At 40.5% G+C, this 17,948-nt stretch overlaps 1 protein-coding gene across 6 annotated transcripts in view; it reads left to right on the forward strand.

The window, feature by feature from the left end:
* The first annotated feature begins 5,314 nt into the window (after window positions 1-5,314).
* Window positions 5,315-17,948, forward strand: part of LOC147028970 (MAP/microtubule affinity-regulating kinase 3-like) — a 40,030-nt gene continuing 27,396 nt past the window's right edge. For 2 of the 6 annotated variants that reach the window (XM_085879861.1, XM_085879862.1), the window contains exons 1-2: window positions 5,315-6,390; window positions 13,321-13,407. In XM_085879861.1, the coding sequence (XP_085735987.1) occupies window positions 6,037-6,390; window positions 13,321-13,407 (441 nt within the window). In that variant the 5' untranslated portion in view covers window positions 5,315-6,036. The remainder of the gene's footprint in view (window positions 6,391-13,320; window positions 13,408-17,948) is intronic. The other 4 variants (XR_015057785.1, XM_085879859.1, XM_085879857.1 and 1 more) reach the window with 3 other exon arrangements.

A 17,948-nucleotide genomic window follows, 5' to 3' on the forward strand; every position in this document is an offset into this window, starting at 1 on the left:
TAGGGTTTAACCTGGACATTTTTGGTAACAAGCTGATTTTTTCAGGAAAGGTCCAGGAATGTGTGTGAAATAACATACTAAAAGTCCTCATGAATCCTCCTTGAGCGTTTTCCGCAATCCAAAATGGCGTCCAAAATGGCCGCCATTTCCTGTTTTTCTCATAACTTTGCAAGTAGGTTTACCTATAACACATTTTAAATGTCTACACATATGTTTTGAAGTATAAGGAACTCAATACAATACATATCGGAAGATTTTGAAACGCACAAAAACGAATAAAACCGCTTAAGCTCTTTCAGAAATCCAAAATGGCGTCTGAAATTGCTGCCGTTTCTGGTTTTACACCAAGGTACTTCAACACGCACTTTAAATGTCTTAATATATGTTTTGCGACTCAATGAAATGAATCATATACTTATTGGGAATTTTTCAAAAACACGCATTTACCAATAAAAACACTTGAGCTCATCCTGAAATTCAAAATGGCACCCGAAATGCCCCTTTTCCTGTTGTTGTTTTCTCATAACTCTGAAACTAAGTAACCCAATAAAGCACACTAAAATGTCTTTATATATGTTATGGGAGTCAAGGAATCTAGATAAATTCTTATTCGCAGATTTGAAACACGCATATCTATACCAATAAAACTACTTGAACTAGTCCCAAAATCCAAAATGGCGCCAAAGATGGTTGCAATTTCCTGTTTTTCTCATGACCCTGTGACTAAGTTACCTCAATATGCACTTTAAATCTCTAAATATATTATGTCTTGAGAAATAAGGAACTCATTCAGATACTTTGAAGTACAAAGGAAACAATAAAACCGCTGAAGTTCTTTCTGAAATTCAAATGGTGCTCAAAATGTCCGCCACTTATCAACACACTGCTGTTTTAGCCTGTTTCAAGAGGCAAAGACATTCAAAACAAGATCATGCTAGAGATTCAAACCTCAAAAGTTTCAGATGAATCTTTACCTTACGCATGCACACACACCTAGTTGCATCAGTCATTGTCTTCATCGTCGGATGCTGTATCTTCAATGTTGATGTCCTCTGAAGTTGGGGTAATATCATCGTCGGCATCTATAAGAGTTGGTGCTGTATTGTTGCAATTGAGACCACTGCATTTACTGCACATTGAGGTACAAAAGAGCCCAAGTTTCTTGCAGCTACATGTCATGCTTCTGCAACCATCTGGTTTACACCCACATGCCACCATGTTCAGCAAAGTGTCGGGTGCAACAGCAATGTCTGTTTCTACCGGGGTAAGAGTCCCGTCCTGAAATCGCCAGCCCCATTCTGTTGGAGATAAGGAGTTACCCATCCATTCCTGGACGGTAAGATAGGCGCGATATGAATGTTGCTTTGCTGCAGCACTAGTTGGAGGTAGACTTTCTGGCTGAAAGGATGAACTCGGGGGAACTGCGACCGATTGCCCGTTTGTATGCGATGTGACGGTAGTCATCAAGAGATTCAAAACTGCTGGCTCCATAAAGCTTAAGAATGAAGCCTTCCCCAGCTTTTTCCACCTCGTCATGGGTGCTTCCACTGTTTGTGAAGGTATCCAGCAAGTCGTAGTCCCGCTTCTTGTGCACCAGGTTGAAAGCTTTACGCTTGCCCTGACGATAGATCGCAGAGACCGTGTCACATCCCGTCACAGCATGAAGAAACATCAAGTGATTTCTTGTGTCCCCTATGGCATGCTGAATCTCATGAATGTTGAAGACCATGACAGGATTACTGCGGCATAGCATGTACACATCTGTGGAAGAGGTTGCCCGAGCAACTAGCATTACCAGTAAGTCTGTGTCCGTACCAACGACAGCAACTGGCACATGTTCTGACTCTGCCAGTGCGAGTGCTGTGGAGACAATCAGGGTGTCGGCATCTGCTTCTGCCTGGACTTTTGGAAGAACTCAAGAGGTCTTATTGGTACTTGCGTGCTTCAGCATATCTTAAGATGTATTCTAATGAGTTCCTCATACTTCAAAACATATATGTAGACATTTAAAGTGTGTTTTGGGGAAACCTGCTTGCAAAGTTATGAGAAAAACAGAAGAGGCGGCCATTTTGGACGCCATCTTGGATTGCGGAAAACGCTCAAGGAGGATTTATGAGAACTTTTAGTATGTTATTCTAGACATATTCCTGGACCTATCCTAAAAAATCAGCTTGTTACCAAAAATGTCCAGGTTAGGGCCTATTTTGACCTAATGCTCTTGGACTATGAACCGTCCGAGGGTTTTAATGTCCACCTGCGCCTCGTCGCGCATGTGCAAAGAGATCGGGGTGTTACGCCGTGACGTCATCGCACTGTTTGGTGGGAGGACGGAATCAAAAATAGAAAATAACATTTGGAACGTCACAAACAGCGATGTGATCAATAAAATACTTAAACTATTACAATTTAATACTAGCATGGTTATCAATGGTATACTAACATGGTTATCAATGGTATACTAACATGGTTATCAATGGTATACGAACATGGTTATCAATGGTATACGAACATGGTTATCAATGTCACACGAACATAGTTATCAATGTCACACGAACATGGTTATCAATGGTATACTAACATGGTTATCAATGGTATACGAACATGGTTATCAATGGTATACTAACATGGTTATCAATGGTATATGAACATGGTTATCAATGTTGTACGAACATGGTTATCAATGTCATACGAACATGGTTATCAATGTCATACGAACATGGTTATCAATGGTATACTAACATGGTTATCAATGTTATACGAACATGGTTATCAATGCTATACGAACATGGTTATCAATGGTATACTAACATGGTTATCAATGTCATACGAACATGGTTATCAATGTCACACGAACATGGTTATCAATGTCACACGAACATGGTTATCAATGTCACATGAACATGGTTATCAATGTCATGCGAACATGGTTATCAATGTCACACGAACATGGTTATCAATGTCATGCGAACATGGTTATCAATGTCACACGATTATGGTTATCAATGTCACACGAACATGGTTATCAATGTCACATGAACATGGTTATCAATGTCACACGAACATGGTTATCAATGATGTTCGAACATGGTTATAAATGTCATACGAACATGGTTATCAATGGCATACGAACATGGTTATCAATGGCATACGAACATGGTTATCAATGGCATACGAACATGGTTATCAATGGCATACGAACATGGTTATCAATGGCATACGAACATGATGATATCCACGACAAAGTCTTGGTTGAGTTCAATTTCAGAACTTAAACAACGTTGTGGTGGAGATGACGGGGGATTTCCCCTCCCAGATACTCAGAGCAAGCGTATCACAATCAGCATGTTATCAAACGACTCCGTTGATGATGCTCTCATTTAAAACAATAACACGGACAAAGGGTAATGTTGTTGTTTCGTATGCAGCTGGTGGCCGCTGGTTACATCTTTTCCTGGAACTGCGGCAGCGCCGCTGATGCAGTGCCCCTATTACCAGTTAGCTGGTACTGGCAGGGCCGGATGTAGACATGTGGAGGCCCACCCGACCTTAGAATACTAAAAAGGTGACAAGACATATTTACAGTCATCCATAAAGTATATTTTTCAAGAACAAATAATCTGAACTTCGATATAAAATAGAGAATGAGATAAGATGAATATCTTACATATCTTACAACCACTTACAAAGCTGTTGTCCGCAGCCTAATGGAGTACTGCTCTCCCCTCTGGGCTGGGGCTCCTGCCTCCCACCTTTCTCGGCTTCACGCTGTGGAAACCAAGGCATTTCGGATCATTGGCATCTCCCGCAATGAGGCTGAGTCTTTGGGCCTCTCACTCAATCACCGCAGGTTGCTTGGTGGTCTTTCTCTCTTCTACAGTCTTCTCTCCAGCCTCACTCCCCCCCAGCTCTCTCTGTGATTTGTCGCCACCACATTTCCGCAGGGCGCTCAAGTTCCGCCAACAACCCCCTTCTGGTAAAACTACCAAAATCACGAATCACTGCTCATCTTCACTCTTTCATTCCTCTTTTTTCCCACCTTTGGAATAAACTCCCTCACTCTATCCATTCCCATTCTTCCCTCCAGGCTTTCAAAACAGCTGTTCACCACCACCTCTTATCATCCCCCATCCAAATCCTCGATCTTTTCTACCCCCGATAATTTTCTACCCAAGCCCACCTCCTTCAAATTCCCTGCTTTCCTTCCTGAAAGTCCCTGTAACGTCCATCTTCTCTTCTCCATGTTCCCCGTCCCATCCCTCTCCCTTCCACAGATCTCCAAATGTCTCTGTTCCCCACTATTTTGTCCTTCCCACTCCCTCCCCTCCTGTCTCATGCCCCCCTTGATGTGCGTTGTGTGTTCGCTCTCATACGAGCCTCGACAAGGCATACAAAAAAAAAATCTTCTATCTGTTCCACTAACTACCAACTACCATTCAGGCACTCACAAATACATTTTTTGTTCCAATGTTTTTTTTTTCATGAAATATGTGGAGGCCCCCTGGTTGTGGAGGCCCCTGGGAAACTGCCCAGCTTGGCCATGCCTAAATCCAGCCATGGGTACTGTTCTCATTTTGCCGACTTTGAAAGCATGACAGGTTGAGTCAACCCACCTGGTGTTATTTCAACGATATAGCGGGCTCAAGGCTCAAAATCGGTGAGAGAGCAGGGAGGGGTGGGAGTGAGCAGGAGCAGGAAAGGGGAGAGAGAGAGGGGGAGAGAGAGAGGGGGAGAGAGAGAGAGAGAGAGAGAGAGAGAGAGAGAGAGAGAGAGAGAGAGAGAGAGAGAGAGAGAGAGAGAGAGAGAGAGAGAGAGAGATAGGTGATGGACCGGTCCATTATCCTGGGGGGTGGTGTGGGAACCATCCACCCACCCCACCCCCCACAGAATAATGGACTGGTCCACCCCCCACCCCCAGGATAATGCACTGATCCATCCACCCACCCCACCCTCCCCCCACCCGATGATTATGGACTGGTCCATCTCCCCTAGGATAATGTACTGGTCCATCCCCCACTTTGGCGAATTGACAGGTCCATCCCCTCCCCCCCCCGGTAGGATAACCTACTGGTTCATCTCCATTTCCGCAGGATTGCGGACAGATCCGTCCCCACGCTTCGGATTATGGACCTGTCCATCCGCCCCCCACCACCCACACCCCCTCCCCAGGATAATGGACTGGTCCATCCCCAAGGATTATGGAATGATCCATCTCCCGACAGGATAATGGACTGGTCTTACCCCCCTCCTTCAGAATTATGGAAGGATCCACTACCACAGCATAATGGACTTGTCCATTGCCCCCACCCCCACACCCAGACCAATCTCTCCACCCCATCTCAGACCAAGCTCCCCTTCCTCGCCAAGACCAGTCTTCCCCACCCCTCTGCCAGACCAGACCAGTCTCGACCCCTACTCCCAGACCAGTTTTCCCCCACCCCCACCTCCCACACCAGTTTTGCCTCCCCCCCACCACCTCCCAGACCAGTCTCCCACCCCCACAGACCAGTCCCCCCCCCCACCCACCAAGACCAGACTCTTTCCCCCTGTCAGACCAGTTTCTCCCCACCCGCTCCCAGACCACTCTCCCCCCCTCCTCCAAGACCAGTCTCCCCCCCCCACCACCTCCCAGACCAGTCTTCCACCACCACAGACCAGTCCCCCCCCACCCCACCTCCCAGACCAGTCTCCCTCTTCCACCTCCCAAACAAGTCTCTACCCCCTCCTCCCCCTATGAAACCAATCTTCCCCTCTCCCCCTCCCCCCCCCACACCAGTATCCCTAGGTTTGTCCCTCTATCCTGCTGTTTTGTGTTGTTTTCTCCTTTCTACTGTTTTTCATATATTTATGGCTTAATTGCTTATTTATTAATTTATTTTTCTGCATGTTTTGCAAAAGTCTTAAATTACCTGACCTTGATTGGGTTACCCAATGTGTATTTTAATAGATGTTTGCCATTATCCCAACATATAACAGAAATAAATTTTTTGATGATGTCACAATAGGATTGTGATCTCACCTGCAATTGTAACCATAGTGATGAAACGTCACAGAGAGTTTGTTATTATTTGCTTTGCAGCTTTTAGAGCAGACGCGCTTTGTTCGGTTCGTGTTTTGCTTGTGATTAAATTGTGCTCATTAAGAGAAATGGATTGGAATTCTGGAGAGGAACATCAGTGGAGCTTTGGGAACAATTCCTCATCTCCATCACTTCCAGAATTAAGCTGGGAGAGCAGCTCATCTCTGTCACTTCCAGAATCGAGATTGGGGAACAATTACTCATCTCCATCATTTCCAGAATTGAGCTGTGGGAGCAGCTCATCTCCGTCACTTCCAGAATCGAGATTGGGGAACAATTACTCATCTTCAACACCTTTGGCTCTACCCTTCAGGGTTTGTGAGACTTTGTTTATGGTTACCTATTTTATACGTTGTTACTCATGCAATGAGATTGGTGTTCGCTTCAGGTTTAAGATGACTGCCTTAAGATCTTACGACCTGAAGTTTGAGCCCCTGTCGTGCCGTGAAATAACATCAGGTGGGTTGACTCATCCTGTCATCCTTCCTTGGTTGGCAAAATGAATACCAGCTTACTGGTAACAGGCGGCATTGCATCAGTGGCACAGCCACACTCCCAGCAATGATACAACCAGCAGCCACAGACTGCATCATCTCATCATATAATGGGCGTAAACCTGGAACTTCCAACACACTTTTCTCTGAACATATTCTGTTCATACTTCCGAAATCTTCACATTATGTGTTCCATGTATTTACGCAAGTGATTACGGATTCAAAAAATCGAATATGGATAGAATTTTCAAAGAGGGAATCGATGACGTCACAATCAGCAGAGTTCAGCGGCAAACCGACGGCCCAGTCCCAGACGATGTGCTTTACTTAACAAAGTCCATGAGGTCAGGACGTTAGTTTAACTCAGCATTTACGACTTTTATCCTGCCATGTTGTTAATCTGTTGTTGGAGGTAATATAGAAACGATGAATATGTCAAATCGTTCGTGTTACTCATCCGGCACGATGTGTCAAGGCCAACAATCTAAAGCGACCGGTCTCAAACACTACCATGGACACCCAGACACACCACCGATATGAACTGAGCTGTTGAATGCGGCGCAAAACATCCAAAGAAAGTACCGTCACCGAGTATTGTGATCCGTCCTGTCCCCCATACCCGTCGTAGACAGGTATCTGCTAGTACGTAATCATAACAACAAGAAGGTCACTCGGTAGAGCGCGTACCTCCGACACGTCATGCCTGATCCACGAGAACATATCTTGCCCAATACATTTTTGAAATATCATGCTGTACAGTACTATATCGTTTTTGGCCCAATCTCTCAATGGTGAAGAATGATTGAAAAATTGTCGTATCCACATCCAGATCCGCATTTGGATCTTCACCAAAATTCAATCAATTCTTCCTTGTCACACTCCCAAACTGTCCACAAAATTTCATCCAGATCCGTGCACAACTTTTTCAGATATCCTATACACAAGCAAACAGACAGACAGAAAGGGGTGAAAACATCACCTCCTTCACCTTACGTGGTGGAGGTAAGAAACATTGGGGCAATAACGCTGATCGCTCACCTGGTAAAATTATGGTACTGAGGAGGTAGTCAAAAGTCATGTGGGACAGAATAAGCAAAATGTACCAATGAACCAAAGCTATAGCAAATACGTATTTTGGGGGCAAACCACAACCCATAAATCCCCTTTAACCCCAATCGTCTCTATGGTGTGAACAAACTTTGCTACATCATGAGTGATGAAGGTTGGAGTCAAGTTTCATCAGAATTGTGTGTGCAGTTACAGAGAAGAAAGCAAATACCGATTTTGGGGGAGCAACCCCCCCCCCTTACACACCGTCAAACCACAATTTTTTGAATGTCATGAACAAACCTTGGTACATCACGGGTGATGAAGGTTGTCATGAAGTTTCATCACAATTGCTTGTGTAGTTTCTGAGAAGAAAGGAAATGCCTCTTTGGGGGATTTGTTTATTGAGGTTAAAAAAAAGCTTTGATCACAGAATAACATCATTTATTCATGTGGAATGGAAATTATTCTGTCTGTTAACATATATATATATATATACATATATATATATATATATATATATATATATATATATATATATATATATATATATATATATATATATATATATATATATATATATATATATATATATATATATATATATATATATATATACACAAACATACACACACACAGAGTGACAATAGAAAGTCTACACCACCCTTTCAAAATTTTCACCTTAAGTTGCCTTTTCTCCTGGAATTAAATTTCATCAAATCAGACTTTTTCCATCTTTGTTTACACATCGTAACCCACAACTTCCATGTGAAAAACAAATTCTACAAAATTCAGAAAATGAATTAAAAATACAAAACTCGAATATTTTTGTTGGATAAGTGTCCTCCCCCCTGAGTTAATACTTGGTGGAAGCACATTTAACAGCAATTACAGTTGTGAGTCTGTTTTGATTGGTCTCTACCAACTTTGCACACCTTGATTGGGCAATATTTCCCGATTCTTCTGTAAAAAAAACTGTTCAAGCTCAGTCAAGTTGTGTGGAGTGTGTTGATGGACAGTAATATTCAAGTCTTGCCACAGATTTTCGATTGGATTTAGGTCGGGGCTCTGACTGAGTCATTCAACGACATTTATATTTTTGTTACTGATCCACTCCAGTGTAGCTTTGGCTGTGTGGTTTGGGTCATTGTCATGCTGAAAGGTGAACTCCCGTCCCAATTTCTTCTTTCTTGCAGATGGTAACAGGTTTTCCACTCGGATTTTTCTGTATTTTGCTCCATCCATTTTCCCTTCTATCCTGACAAGTGCCCCAGTCCCTCCTAATGCGAAACATCTCCAGAACATGATACTGCCACCACCATGCTTCACAGTAGGGATGGTGTTCTTTGGGTGTTGTGCTGTATTGGTTATGTGCCAAACGTCACACTTTACATTTCGGCCAAAAAGTTACATCTTTGTTTCATCAGACCACAAAACTTTTTGCCACATTTTCAGAATCTCCGAAGTGTTTTTTTGCATACTTCAAATGGGACTCAAGGTGGGCTTTTTGAGTAATGGCTTACTACTTGCCACCTTACCGTACAGGCAAGACTTATGGAGTGCTTGGGATATTGTTGACACATTCAAACAGTGACCAGTCTTTACCAAAAAGGCATGTAGCTCTTTCAAAGTTGCAATTGGTCTCTTGTTGACCTCTCTGATCAGTCTCCTCCTTGCTTGGGCATTCAGTTTGGAGGGAGGGCCTGATCTAGGCAGGCTCTTGGTCGTACGATACACCTTCCATTTCTTAATTATTGTCTTGACTGTGCTCCAAAGGATATTCAAGGCATTTGAAATATTTTTATAGCCATCCCCTGATCTGGGCCTTTCCACAACTTTATCCCGGGGGGTATTTAAAAAGCTCTTTGGTGCTCATCGTTGAATGTTTGCTGTGAAGTGTACTTCCCAGCAGAGGAAACCTGCAGGAACAGCTGATTTTATTCTTAAATAATCAGAATCACTACAATTTAACACAGGTAGAGGCCAATTAACTTGTTGTGTGATTTTGAAGATTATTGATTACACCTGAGCTAATTTACAATTGCTATTATAAGGGGGGTGGACACTTATCCAACCAAGATATTCTAGTTTTGTATTTTTGATTAATTTTTCTGAAATTTGTAGAATTTGTTTTTCACTTGGAAGTTGTGGGTTACGATGTTAAAATAAAAGGTGGAAAAAGTCTGATTTAATGAAATTTAATTCCAGGTGATAAGGCAACAAAAAGGTGAAAATTTTGAAAGGGGTGTAGACTTTCTATAGGCACTGTAGATACATTAGAGCGGACATGCTGGTGTTCAGCACATCATTTTTGGAAGCCATCTTGGAGTCTGTATGATGACGATGTCTTCCAATGACGATAACGACACTCAAATCTTTCATGAACCGGCTGGTCAGGCACGACGTTCGACAAAGGTTAGACAGGAATTGGTAATTTGCCCAGGGTGTTGGCAATAGCTTGCTGACTCTTTGCAAAGGACACTGTGGGATCTTTAATGTCCACCAACTGTTATCGGTGTTGGGATGCCCAGTTTAACGGCCATCGGAGGGATGGCACACACATTGATAAATCAGCCTCTCTGTAAAACACCAGGATGACAGTTTGTAGCTGGTTCGGGATTCGAACACAGGCTGGAAAAGCAAAAACAGCACCGAAAGCAGATGCCGATGCACGGACATGCACTTCGACTTCGATATAATAGATTTGTTAATACTTTATTTGTTTACTTTTCGATACATACCATGAGCTAAAAAAATCTGCTGCTGTGATTTTGCTTTGTTTATGACCTTGTTGCTGTTCTAATTTGGGATCTTAATCAAAGAAAATTATTTCAAAAAGTTACAAAAGAAAAAGGAAGGGGCAAAAACCCTGTTGGATGCAGAGGTTCTAATCAGAGGCCATGGTTGCCTCGCAACACGTCGGATAGCAGAGTTATCTGTGTCGGGCGGCCTCGGGACCAGAGGTCGGATCGAGATCCGAGGAGTTCTCTCGTGATAAACCCAGACCCCGGATCCATAACAATATCTTGTAAGGTTTAAAGAGCCATTACAAATGGATGGCAATGTCCGTCGGTCAGTTATTTCAGCTTTTTTTTTTTGCCTCTTCTCCCTTATTGCTGGCCGGATTATTTTGAGACTGACCGTCAGAGCCACTCGGGTCCATTATATGATAATCAGTTTGATGGCTTTCCCATCGAGATATACTGTACAGGGTGTCCCTAAAAAATGACATCATTTTGTAGTCTAATAACAGAGCTAATTCTCGCTCAAATGATCGCAAATTTTAACAAAATGTGTAAAAACTAACGAAGTTGAATGTTTAATTCTTATCTCAATGAGAATGTACCAGGAAGATGGATTGGGCATGCCAGTGATAATGACAATGTGCTGTTGAAATGGCCACCACATTCACCTGACTTGACGCCTTGTGATTTTTTTTCTATGGGGCTATGTGAAAGGACTAGTCTATATCCCTCTCTTCCTACAAGCCCAGAGGAACTTAAGCAGAGAATCACTGAGGCGCTGGAGAATGTTACGCAAGGCATGCTACAGCGTGTTTGGCAGTAGCTGGACCACCGACTTGATGTGTGTCATGTCACAGGCGGTGCGCATATTGAACATTTGTGAAGTTTTGAGAAAACGGTTATAAAATCTACATCCCTCTGAATCTCTTGCTCAAATTTTAATAAATAAATATTGTATTGTTCAACATGAAGCCGATTTACTTTTGTTTGCCTGGGACATGCAGTTACTTAGATATTCAAGTTTCAAATGATGTCATTTTCTTAGGGACACCCTGTATATAGAGAACGTAATGAGCATTGTGGAGCACTCTATTGATATCCAATGGGCCACAAGTGGAGTATTCACGTGGAATTCGTTCACGAAGGATAACGAGTGAAATGTGACACAAATACTCCACGGTTTACCCATCTGATACTAAGAGTGGAACACAACGCCATTGAGGGTTTATATTTATGCCATGATCCCGAAAATTTGATGTTTTTGGATGGAAAACATCTCAGATCTTCAGCACAAAACTTGCCCGATCGATGATGTCACAGTCGCGATTAGGTACTCCAAGATGGCCGCCACAAGTTTCACGTTCCACCGTTGGAAATGACCAGCATGTCCATTCTATTAAATACTGTTGGACCCCGCTAATCGTGGATTGGCTATACACGGACCCCGTGTATTCGCCAGTCATAAAGTGTGACCCGTTTTGACATTTGCGGTTTTAATTATTTATATATTTATTTATTTATGTTCACACTTCAGGACTGCTGGTCTCCTCTGTCCATCTGGGAAATTGGAAATCAGCCAACATCACAGAACTACATAAAAAGGAGCAAAAGCAGATCCCCTTAATTGCAGCCCAATGAGCTTACTATTCTTCCCATCATCAGCAAAGTAATGCAATCCATCATTGCAGTTGACATAAAATCATTCATTTTCTCCAACAGCCTCATCTCATGTCATCAATTCAGATTAACACCTCGTCACTTTACCTTGGACATGCTGCTTCTGCTCTCCCAACAATGGTGGAAGACCTCCATATCAGACATGAGATGAGGACCTCTCTCTCGACATAAATTCTGGCATCTTTGCTTGCTCTGAAGATTGTCTGCCTATGGAATCCAAGGCCAACTCCACTCTTGGATGACTGACTTCCTCCACCCTTATCGTCAACGAGTGACTTTCAATGAAACCCTTTCTTCTTCTGTCCCTCTCAATGCGGGATTACCCAAGGCAGTGTCGAGGCACCATCTTATTCCGAATCTTCATCAATGATCTCTCTGACTCTGGAAAGCCCTCTTTATCTCATTGATTCCATTCTCAGCCATGACTTCTCTCATCCTTCTGACAGACGGGCAGCAACCTCTTCCCTCTCCTCAGACCTTGACAAAATCACAAACTGGTCAAACACAATTTTGTTTGTGTATGCAAATTGAGCACCCTTTGTGTTTTCCCTTACCCCTCATTGTTATCTACATCCCTCGTCTGATTGTGTCTGTTCTCCCTCTGCCATGCTGGTGTTTTCTCCTTTCTCCTGCTTTTCCCTTTGTTATGTTGTGTCCTGATTTGTTCTGTGTAACAAAAAAAATGTAATAAAATAAATGTAATAGACCATGTAATTTAAAAAAAACGTTTACCACGCACCTATTTTTGGTACGTGTACAGTTTACCACGTTGGCCCACTAATACCGCATATTGTCAATAACCACCTCGACAATTCGATCACGTCCCCTACAGTTGGAGTCTTAGATGTGACCAAATCATTTAATTGATAACGTTTCTCTGTGGTATTTTTATTGTTTCTTTCAATATAAAAACTGAAAGCCTGGTGTTGGCTTCGTGATTAGGGTGGCAACTTGGGATCCTTGGGTCTTGAGTTCAAGCCCTGTTGGCCACTGAATTAATACACCAGGGGGTTGACTCAGCCTGTCATCCTTCCGAGGTCGGCGAAATAAGTACCAGTGTGTATTGGTAGAGGGGCACTGCATCAGCGACACTAACACGCTTCCAAGAAATGATAGCCACCCCGGCAGCTAGGCGACCATACGCAAGATAGAACAAGAATATAACAACTGGATTATTAAGGTGATATGATATTGAGAAATACATATTAAAAAAAACAAAATTGTGAACACTCTTTATCTGGTGTTTTACAGACAATTATGTTTTCTTACACTTTGTGTTTAGATCCAGAACTATGAGCTCATCAAGAAGCTCGGGCAAGGAACCTTCGGAACCGTTTATCAGGCAAGGCATATCTACTCCAATGCTGAGGTACGGAAAAGTGAGGTGTGATGCTTTAAAGTGTAAAAGTGCTTCGTGTTCAGGAAGCATTAATCAAAAATCTACTCTAACTGTACCTGTAAATTCATTCATTAACCCACGCACACAAAACACAAAGCGGGGTTCGTCAAAAATGAAGAAGAAGACCTTTCTAACCCACCATTTTAATTCAAAAGGGTTATTCCAAAGGGTAATTCTAAAGGGTTATTCCAAAGGGTAATTCCAAAGTATAATTCAAAAGGGTGATTCAAAAAGTTAATTCTAAAAGGTAATGCTAAAGGTAATTTAAAAGGTAATTCCAAAAGGTGTTTCCAAAAGGTAATTCGAAATGGAAATTTTAAAGGTAATTCCAAAGTATCATTCTAAAGGGAAATTCTAAAGAGTGATTCTGAAAGGTAATTATAAAGGGTGATTCTTAAAGGTAATTATAAAGAGGTAATTCTAAAGGGTAATTCTAAAAGGTAATTCTAAAAGGTAATTCTTAAGGGTGATTCTAATAGGTAATTGTAAAGGGTAATTCTAAAAGGTAATTCCAAAGGGTGTTTCTAAAAGGTAATTATAAAGGCTGATTCTTAAGTGTAATTCCAAAGGCTGATTCCAAAGGGTGATTCAAACAGTAATTCTGAAGGGTAATGCTAAATGGTGATTCTAAAGGGTGATTCTAAAGTGCAATTCAAAAGGGTAATTCGAAAAGGTAATTCCAAAATGTAATGCTAAAGGATAATTCTAAAAGGTGATGCCAAAAGGTAATGCCAAAGGAAATTTAAAGGTAATTCCAAAAGGTAATTCGAAAGTGTCATTCTTAAGGGAAATTCTAAAGGGTGATTCTAAAAGGTAATTATAAAGGGTATTTCTAAAGGGTAATTCTAAAAGGTAATTCTTTAGGGTGATTCTAAAAGGGTGATTCCAAAAGGTAATTCTAAAGGGTAATTCTTAAGGGTGATTCTAATAGGTAATTCTAAAGGGTAATTCTAAAAGGTAATTATAAAGGGTGATTCTAAAGGGTGATTCTAAAAGGTAATTCTAAAGGCTGATTCCAAAGGGTGATTCAAAGGGTAATTCTAAAGGGTCATTTTAAAGGGTGATTCTAAAGGCTGATTCTAAAGTGCAATTCAAAAGCGTAATTCTAAAAGGTAATTCCAAAATGTAATGCTATAGGATAATTCTAAAAGGTAACTCTAAAGGGTGATTCTGAAGGGTAATTTTAAAGGGTGATTCGAAAGGGTGATTTTAAAGGGTAATTCCAAGGGGCAATTCTAAAAGGAAAATATAAAAGGTGATTCTGAAGGATAATTCGAAAGAGTGATTCCAAAAGGTAATTATAAAAGGTGATTCGAAAGGGTAATTCCAAAGGGTAATTCCAAAAGGCAATTATAAAGGGTGATTCTTAAGGGTGAATCTATAAGGTAATTCTAAAGGGTAATTTTGAAGGGTAATTCTAAAGAGTAATTCCAAAAGGGTAATTCCAAAGGGTATTTCTAAAGGGTGATTCTAATTGGTAATTCTAAAGGGTTCTTCAGGGTGATTCTAATGGGTGATTCTAAAGGGTGATTCTAATGCTAATTATTGTGGGTAATTCTAAATGGTGATTCCAAAGGGTGATTCTCAAGGGTGATTGCAAAGGGTAATTCTAAAGGGTGATTCTCAAGGGTGATTGTAAAGGATGATTCTGAAAGATGATTTTAAAGGGTGATTCTAAAGGGTAATTCTAAAGGGTAATTCTCAAAGGTAATTCTAAAGGGTGATTATAATGCTAATTCTTGTGGGTAATGCAAAAGGGTGATTCCAAAGCGTGATTCTAAAGGGGAATTATAATGGAAATTCTCAAGGGTGATTCTCAAGGGTAATTGTAAAGGATTATTCTCAAGGGTGATTTTAAAGGGTGATTCTAAAGGGTAATTCCAAAGGGTAATTATCAAAGGTTATTCTCAAGGGTGATTGTAAGGGGGTAATTATAATGGTATTTCTAATAGGTGATTCCAATAGGTCAGTCTAAAAGGTAATTGTAAAGGGTAATTATAATGGTAATTCTGAAGGGTGATTCTCAAGGGTAATTGTAAAGGGTAATTCTAAAGGGTGATTATAATGGGTGATTGTTGAGGGTGATTCTAAAGGGTGATTCTAAAGGGTAATTCCAAAGGGTGATTCTAAAGAGTGATTCCAAATGGTAATTATAAAAGGTGATTTGAAAGGGTAATTCCAAAGGGTAATTCCGAAGAGCAATTATAAAGGGTGATTCTTCAGGGTGAATCCAAAAGGTAATTCTAAAGGGTAATTTTGAAGGGTAATTCTAAAGGGTAATTCCAAAGGGTAATTCCAAAGAGCAATTATAAAGGGTGATTCTTCAGGATGAATCTAAAAGGAAATTCCAAAGGTTAATTCTAAACTGTGATTCCAAAGGGTAATTCTAAACTGGGTGATTCTAAACTGTGATTCTAATGCTATATCTTGTGGGTAATTCTAAACGGTGATTCCAAAGGGTGATTCTCAAGGGTGATTGTAAAGGGTAGTTCAAAAGGGTGATTGTAAAGGGTGATTGTAAAGGATGATTCTGAAAGATGATTTTAAAGGGTGATTCTAAAGGGTAATTCTAAAGGGTAATTCTCAAAGGTAATTCTAAAGGGTGATTATAATGCTAATTCTTGTGGATAATGCTAACGGGTGATTCCAAAGCGTGATTCTAAAGGGTAATTCTAAAGGGTGATTATAATGGTAATTCTGAAGAGTAATTCTCAAGGGTGATTGTGATTGTAATTCTGAAGGGTAATTCAAAAGGGTAATTCTAAAGGGTAATTCTGAAGGGTAATTCAAAAGGGTGATTCTAAAGGGTAATTCTAAAGAGTGATTGTAAAGGGTAATTCTGAAGGGTGATTCTAAAGGGTGATTGTTAAGGGTGATTCTAAAGGGTGATTCTAATGGGTGATTCTAATGGGTGATTATAAAGGGTAATTATAATGCAAATTCGAAAGGGTGATTCTAAAGGGTAATTCCAAAGGAAAATTCCCAAGGGTGATTCTCAAGGGTGATTCTAAAGGGTAATTCTAAAGGGTAATTCTAAAGGATAATTCCAAAGGGTAATTTTAAAGGATGATTCTAAAGGGTGATTCTAAAGGTTGATTCCCAAGGATGATTCTAAAGGGTGATTCTAAAGGGTAATTCCAAAAGGTAATTATGAAGGGTAATTCTAAAGGGTAATTCGAAAGGGTTCTGAAGGGTATTCTAAAGGGTAATTATCATGCCAATGCTCAAGGGTAATTCCAAAGGGTGATTCCAAAGGGTAATTCCAAAGGGTGATTTTAAGTCTGATTCAAAAGGGTGATTCTAAAGGGTAATTGTAAAGGGTAATTCTCATGGGTAATTCTAAAGAGTGATTCTAATGGGTAATTGTAAAGGGTAATTCTCATGGGTAATTCTCAAGGGTGATTCTCAAGGGTAATTCTAAAGGGTAATTCTATAGGGTAATTGTAAAGGGTAATTCTATAGGGCAATTCCAAAAGGTAATTCGAAAGGGTAATTCTCAAGGGTGATTGTAAAAGGGTAATTCTAAAGGGTGATTGTAAAGGATAATTCTAAAGGGTAATTCTAAAGGGTAATTCTAAAGGGTGATTCTAAAAGGGTAATTCTAAGGGGTGATTCTTAAGGTTAATTACAAAGGGTAATTCTAAAGGGTGATTCCAAAGAGTAATTCTAAAGGGTAATTCTAAAACGTAATTATTAAGGGTGATTGTAAAAGGTAATTCTGAAGGGTAATTCTCATGGGTGATTCTAAAGGTAATTCTAAAGGGTGATTGTAAAGCATAATTCCAAAAGGTAATTATAAAGGGTGATTATAAAGGGTAATTCTAAAGGTTAATTATAAAGGTAATTCTAAAGGGTGATTCTAAAGAGTTATTATAATGGTAATTCTCAAGGGTGATTCCAAAGGGTGATTCCAAAGGGTGATTCCAAAGGGTGATTCCAAAGTGTAATTCTAAAGGGTGATTCCAAAGTGTAATTCTAAAGGGTGATTCCAAAGGGTAATTCTCATGGGTAATTGTAAAGGGTAATTATAATGGTAATTCTTGTGGGTAATTGTAAAGGGTAATTCTAAAGGGTAATTATAATGGTAATTCTCAAGGGTGATTCTAAAGGGTAATTCTAAATGGTGATTGTCAAGGGTGATTCTCAAAGGTAATTATTAAGCGTGATTGTAAAGGGTAATTAAAATGGTAATGCTAAAGGGTGATTCCAAAGGGTGATTGTAAAGGGTAATTATTAAGGGTGATTGTAAAGGTCATTCTAAAAGGTCATTCTTAAGTGTAATTCTAAAGGGTGATTGGAAGGGTAATTATAATGGTAATTCTAAAGGGTAATTCTTAAGGGTAATTCTTAAGGGTAAGGATGAAGGATAATTCATAAGGGAAGTTCTAAAGGGTTTCATTTGTTTCATGGCTTTGCCTATTTCATAGTAAACATGCCAAACTAAACCACTTCCTTCAGACATGGTTGTGATTTTTAAAAAAATTCTTTTTTACACTTTGTCTGTCTGGCAG

This window comes from Eptatretus burgeri, chromosome 4, assembly GCF_056783735.1.
Source record: "Eptatretus burgeri isolate ZD-2024b chromosome 4, Ebu_testis_v1, whole genome shotgun sequence".
NCBI lineage: Eukaryota > Metazoa > Chordata > Myxini > Myxiniformes > Myxinidae > Eptatretus > Eptatretus burgeri.